The sequence below is a fragment of the Eubalaena glacialis genome, chromosome 20 (genome assembly GCF_028564815.1).
Source record: "Eubalaena glacialis isolate mEubGla1 chromosome 20, mEubGla1.1.hap2.+ XY, whole genome shotgun sequence".
NCBI classification, from domain to species: Eukaryota; Metazoa; Chordata; class Mammalia; order Artiodactyla; family Balaenidae; genus Eubalaena; species Eubalaena glacialis.
Genome location: NC_083735.1, coordinates 17977991 through 17985050, shown reverse-complemented (window position 1 = coordinate 17985050; position 7060 = coordinate 17977991). Strand labels below are relative to the sequence as shown.

At 38.0% G+C, this 7060-nt stretch overlaps 1 protein-coding gene across 2 annotated transcripts in view; it reads right to left on the bottom strand.

The window, feature by feature from the left end:
• Positions 1 to 261: 261 nt before the first annotated feature.
• FGL1 (fibrinogen like 1) overlaps positions 262 to 7060 on the bottom strand; it is a 49985-nt gene continuing 43186 nt past the window's right edge. For both annotated transcript variants that reach the window (XM_061177344.1, XM_061177345.1), the window contains exons 6-8: positions 5032 to 5120; positions 4675 to 4862; positions 262 to 590 (exon numbers count right to left, since the gene is read on the bottom strand). In XM_061177344.1, the coding sequence (XP_061033327.1) occupies positions 431 to 590; positions 4675 to 4862; positions 5032 to 5120 (437 nt within the window). In that variant the 3' untranslated portion in view covers positions 262 to 430. The remainder of the gene's footprint in view (positions 591 to 4674; positions 4863 to 5031; positions 5121 to 7060) is intronic.

Below are 7060 nucleotides of genomic sequence, written 5' to 3'. Positions count from 1 at the left end.
TCAGAGACCTGAGTTCATTCTCAATTCATAATATTTATTATCCACGCAGTTGATTTGGCAATCCATTATTTGCTGGATTTTTTTCAGGTATTTTTAAAACTGCATTCATATGTAAGTTATTATAAATTTATGCTGTGTTATCTCCCAAGTCATGTATATACTCTATGCTTTTTATTTTTTGTTCAGCAATAATCTCTTATTGTAGTCCTTTGCATGTAGGAATTCAATTAAATAGTAACATAATCTGCATTTATTGGTGAATATCACATATTTGCTGTACTGAAAGTACATTAAGTAATAAGGGCAAGTAAGAATGAAAAGTAGTGCACATAACAATTGCCATCATTATACATGTGAATGTTCAGATTTGCTGTTTTTCAAATCACTTAAACCAAGATGAACTGCAGAAATGAAAGCCCAGCAGGGACAATTAAACAATATTTGGAATAAAATCATTTGGCCTAATTTTCATAACCACAGATTTCAAGGAATACCACCATCCATGCCAGGTGTGCCAGACTATCCCATTGTCCGTTTTAGCCGTGTAGGGGCCAGCGTGATATAAACCATTCAGGTTTGCAGAGTGACACCTAGTGGGAGGAAAAATAAACACAAAACAATCAGACTAGAAAAACACCCTTTGAAACCATTTTATTTTGCTAGCAAATGATTAAAAACATTTTAATTATGAATTCTGCCTTTTTTTTTTTTCTTGGCCATGCCGAGCGGCTTGTGGGATTTTAGTTCCCCATCCAGGGATTGAACCCATGCCCTTGGCAGTGAGAGTGTGGCGTCCTAACCACTGGACCGCCAGGGAATTCCCTCTGCCATTTTTAGATAAGGGAATATTTATCAGTTTCCAAAAGCCAAGTGATTCTACAACATGAGTTTTTTAAACTGGTGGGGTTTAGTACCATAACAACTCTCAGGATAAAACCTAGGCCACTTAGAGAGTACTGGTAAAGGAGGAGTTCTGTTCTTAGTAGAAAAGGAAGGAAGGAAGGGAGGGAGGGAGGGAGGAAGGAAGGGAGGGAGGGAGGGAGGAAGGGAGGGAGGGAGGAAGGGAGGGAGGGAGGGAGGAAGGAAGGGAGGAACGGAGGGAGGGAGGGAGGGAAGGAAGGGAGGAAGAAAGAAACAGGAAGAAAGGAAAGAAAGAAAGAAAGAAAGAAAGGAAGGAAGGAAGGAAGGAAGGAAGAAAAAAAAGAAAAGAGAGAATGGAGGGAAGGGAGGGAGAAAACAAGCAAGCAGAAACATGACCTTGTAAGCCTGAGCCTTAGCAAGAGCAGCATGGCTAACAAAGCAGGGTGTGGCCCGCTGCTCTATTCGCCAGCTCCCCTGTATACGTTACACTACAGTGTTCATCCGTCTGCTGCCAAGACTTAGCTTTCGGAATTCAAATTCCCTTCCTCCCTCTTAAAAATCACCAGTGTATCAATTATTTTAAGCTCAGGGATAAGAAAACAAAACCTAAACCATCATTTAAAATTTTCCCAGCCATCAGACAATAATCACTTGTCTTAGTTGCTGAGTTAACTTTTTACATTTATTGCTCCAACCTAGATAAGTGGGTTAGGTTATCACACATTTTTAAATGTCCCCCTTCCTCCTTTGGAATCTGTAAATTTTGTTCCTGATATGGATACACTGAGGATAGGTGATAATTTTCTGTGTACTGTTATGAAATTAGTTACTATATATTTATTGATTTAACCAATGAAAAGATATCAGACATTAGGACATAAGGAGAACATTCACGAGGAATAGTTCTTAAAATCTTTGGAAAGCACCTAAATTACTGAATCAAAGAAAGCATATAATTTACCCATAAACGCTGAGTGGCTGGCTTGAATCCCTTGCCCGCCTTGTAATTCTCTCCTGCCGACCGTCCTGACAGTCCTCCTAACTTAAATTGATGCAACTAATCAAAACCATGTATGCTAAATCTGCAAGTGTTAAGAGCCTACTGTGTTTTTAAAAATGCAATGGAAAGTAACGTCAAAAGACAAAACACTCTAACTTGAGCCTCCAGAACATACATTTTGACATATTTCTGTCTTCCTAGAGACACCTACTACATGTACTTTTTTATCTGGTCTGTGATTTGAATGCTATTAGGAAACTGACTCTGGTCAACACAGGAAACCTTAGCAATTCTAAGACCAATTTTCCAGCATCTTCCAGGTTCTAGAACAGCCTGGACTTGAAGCTAGATTGGAAGTTGATTGGGGCTTCCTTGGTGAAGAAGTAGCTGTGAGCACACACACGAGATGCTACACCAGAAAAGCAGAGAAGACATCAACACTCAGTGATTAGTTTGCTATGCAGAGAAGGAATGCCTTGTAAGTGGAATATACTCAGGAAGTGCCAAGATTTCATGTAAATTGGAAGAACTATGGGACAGAAAAAAAAAAAGAGTAAGGAGGAAGAGGATGATGGAATTAAACCACAGAAGTAGCAGGTATGGTAGAAGTAGCACTGAGCTCCTGGAACAATTGACTTTTTCTCCAGCTTTTCTGTTTTTCCACCTGCACAGCCTTATCATCTCCTTTGACTCCAAGGATAATGCAGGCTCCTTGGGTGGCTCCAGCAACTGAATTGCCTTTCTTTGTCCTTCCTGAACCCCTATCTTTAAAGTCAAGTAAATCATTTATTAGCCCCTGTTAATCTGTGTGCCAGCTGTCTTCAACTGGGTAGGTACTTAGTTTTGATCTCCTGCTAACATTAACAATGTGGTTGTTATTTCCGTGTATGGAATTCTGTTCCAAACCAAACATTAAGGGCTGCTTGCAACTTTGTGAATCATAGATGTTTTACATAATGCTGATAATTCTTACATAAGGCTAACTTAGAAGAACGGGAAGAAAAAGGAGGATGAAGAGAAGCTGATAAAGATGGTTTTAACAGAACAAGAAAACCACTGGGGAAAAAGATTATCACCGCCTTCAACTTGTTAAACAGGAAAGATAACTTTGTTTCTCTGTCTCCTCTCACTGCTGTGTGTGTTCCACTTCCCTTACAAATGACCCAAAATTAAACGGACTCAAACTTTGAAACAAAGCAAAATCAAGATAAAATAGTGTTTTTACAACTATTTAGGTTCAACTTGACACTCCACACTATACACAACAAGCTGTACCTCCATAGAATCTACGACTCTAAAATCAGCACATCACAATAACACATGGTGTTCATAATGAGGATTCTCATGATTTTAGGGAAAATAGACATATGTCTGGTATACCTCCACTTAATAAAATAGAGGATGCTCAATGTTTTAAAAGTATTTACATAATCAAAAAAATGTTAAAATTTGGATTGTGGAATTTAAATGATTAGTCCTCAATTACATGGAAAACACGGCACTCCAGAAATACTCACTAAAGATTCTGTAATGCAAAGTTATTTTGAGGGGGCCCCTGTCTTCTAAATAGAAAAGATGTTCAAAGCCCATGTACTGCCTAACAGTCTGAGCACATCTGCTTTGCAGACATAGCGGGCTTATCAGGTTATTTTTAAGGAAGACTGTTTGAATTTTTCCATTCCTGCCTTAACTTTGTGATTACAGCAAAGGGTACTGTCTGGATATCATCTTGGGTGGAGAACAGTTACGGGAATGAGGCATATCTAGCTTAGAGAAGAGAAAACACTGAGGAATACAATAAATATCTTCTTATCCAGCACCCAAAGAGATTATGTTGAAAAAGAATACAATTACTCCGTAGCTACTGAGAAAAAAAACTGGCAAAGTAATAAGAAGGAAGATTTCAGGCAAATAAAAGGAAAATGAAGAAAAATTGATTTAGTACAATCAAAAATGGAATAAATTTGCTGATAAAGTAACACTGAAGTATTCAATGAGAAGGTGGAATTAGGTTTCAGGAATGTTGTAGAGGAAATTTATGCATTGGAAGGAGCTTGGATTCAATGATTTAATAAAAGTCACAGTAAATGAAAAGTAGTATTACACAGAAAAAATAACATGGCCATTTGGGATGATACGAGAAGGTGGAGAGCTACTTGGTTATTAGAACGTCGAAAGTATTCTCTATTTCTTTGTGTCAATTTGTGACCCACTACTTATGATAACTCACCCATAATTCAGTTTGCAAAGAATCTTTGTAAAAGCAGTAATTTGATTTATTTCTATGATGTATCTTTCAAGCTTTACTAATGTACACAATGAACAAATCCTTAAAGCTACTTCATCACTTAAGAATTCTTACAGGGGCTTCCCTGGTGGCGCAGTGGTTGAGAGTCTGCCTGCCAATGCAGGGGACACGGGTTCGAGCCCTGGTCTGGGAGGATCCCACGTGCCACGGAGCAACTAGGCCCGTGAGCCACAATTACTGAGCCTGCGCGTCTGGAGCCTGTGCTCCGCAACAAGAGAGGCCGCGACAGTGAGAGGCCCGCGCACCGCGATGAAGAGAGGCCCCCGCTCGCCGCAACTAGAGAAAGCCCTCGCACAGAAACGAAGACCCAACACAGCCAAAAATAAAGAAAGAAGCTTTCATTTTAAAAAAGGAGAAAAAAAAGAAAAAAAGAATTCTTATAAAGATGATTATTTAATAATACCAGTATCATAAAGAAGACCAACATTACCTCATATATTATAATGAATGCCCACCAGTGAGTAATCATCAACGCCACTACAGCTATGTTTATAAAATGTCAAACCTGTTAAACCACCAGCCAGACTGATCTTCTTTTGCACAGTTCCCTTCATAGTTGTCGTTATCTCTGTCCCATGTGCTGAATTTCATTCTTTTGTGACTGGCCCACCATTGCACTTCAGGATGAAAATTCCCTGCAAGGGAGTCTCCAGCTGTTCCAGAATATTCCCCAATATGCAAATCATAGGAATTCTAAAGGAAAAGAGGTGACTTCCATTATCAGTTGTTACTATTTTAACAGGCTTATTTAATAAATAAAAGATTAGGTTCTATTGCATATTTTTGTTTCCCCTGACTTCAGGTTTATATTGTATGTTTTACATGTTAATTCATGATGTTAGTTATTTGAAAATGTTAGTACCTTTTCATCTCCAACTTTGAAATTTCTATATTGTGCATAACGGCTATTTTTTTCAAAATCTGCAAGGTTGATTTTTAATGTGTAGTCTCCTGAAAAAAAAAAAGAAATCGTAGTTGGTTTTTTTTTTTAATGTGTGAGATGACACTGACTTACTTACTGAGGCTTAAAAACAATTTGTGGCTCTATTTTACTTAGACCATTTCCTTCTGCCATGAGTCACTTTTCAAAGAATAAGCAGTGACTCCATTGTATTTACAACGTGAATGTTTTATTGTGTATTTTACTCGAAAAAAATTAGGGACGCAATATTAAAGGTAGAACATTTCTACTACATCTATCACAGGTAAAAGCCAGTGTAATTCACTTGGCAAAGAACAACAGAAAGCAAGTCATTTTTTAGTAAGTAGATTAAGAAATCTAACAATGAAAGAAGTTTTAAGATGTTTAAACGTTTATCCTCTTTTTCCTACTTTTGGTAAGAATGTTGATATTAAATATAAATAATGACTGAAATAGTTGATATCATCAAGTAATCATCTTTTCTTCATTGTCCCATCATTTGCAAATAACAAAGACTATTCTTTTTTCAGAAACAGAACTATTGTCAGGAACATAAAAAGTTATAAATCAAACTAACTGTTAGATAATAATTATATTCAATCCTCCTACTTTGATAAATAAACTTTCACAGTGACCTGTAAGATCAGGTTTGAATTTAGTCTTGGCCACCTCCCAGTTCCAGGCCGGAACATGGAGACACGGCATGCAGACCTGGTCTGTGGTCTACCTCACTCCTCTTCCACCTCTGTCTCCATCACACACAGCAAGGGGCTTTGCCCACACGCATGGGCGTTCCAGGATGCACACCCACGCTCTTTTTACACCAAAATAAAAGCTCTTTCTTTACCTCCCTTCAGACTTAGGGGTGCACACACCAGCTGTATAATTGTCCCACAGTGGGGACAGATGAAGAAGAGGCATGAGCAGGTCCTGGAGACAAGTTCAAGGCTTCTTGGGCAGGGAATGCTGGATTCGCCATCACTGGAGCGAGTGTAGGAGGCACTCTGGCCCCACAGATTCCTTGTCCCAGGGAGCTCTCTAAAGTGGGGTTTCAAGGAAGAGGCCACTTTCATCTGATCAAAACGTACTAAATGTTATGTGAGCTAAGACTGCAAAGGGGACAAGAGCAGTAACACAGGCTAAGTCAAGACTCCTATAAAAGTGCTTTGTATTATAGAAGAGATTCAGACTTTTAGGTAACCATCTAAATATCTCTTTGGTCAATGAGTAAATAAAAGTTCAATTACAGACCATTTCTAAATTAACTTTATTGCAAACACTTCAGCCAAAATTTGTATAATGGGGATAAAGCTATTTTCAGAGGCAACTCCTTAGCCTTAAAGGCTCTCATAATTAAGAAATGCAAAGACAAAGGCACTGTTTTTCCTTGGGATGATGTGATATGCAGTTGTGATGCCTGTAACTGATCAGGCATTTTTGATTTTTGCTACCATGAGAGTAGCCAGCTTGAAACACCAATCAAAAGCTGAAGGGGAAGCAGATGTATTGGCAAAGCGCATCTGGGCAAATAAGCACTTAATAATAATTTGAAAAATAATAACTTTGAATTTTGTACATTTAGAAGGAGCCAAAGGTTACTTCTTGGGGTTTTCATAGTTTCAACAGGAAATCAGATGCATATTAATGTGTGAAAGAAACAGAAGCTGGTATGATAAATGTTATATATCTATCATAAAACACTTAAAAGTAGGACAATAAATACATTGAAATTTAGAGAGCACTGATCACAAGAAGAATATACAAAGAAAGCATTAGACGTCTAGGATTATCCATCCTCTCTGAGTTACTATTCTGGTGTCTCAAAGATCTCTATAATTATCATCATACTATTATGAATATAGAAACACCAATCACTTTCCTTAACTTATTTGGAAAAAATAAACCCTTGCTCTTACACTTAGTGCATTGCCAGTGTGATTTAGCATGTTTTCTTGAGCAATACAGTTGC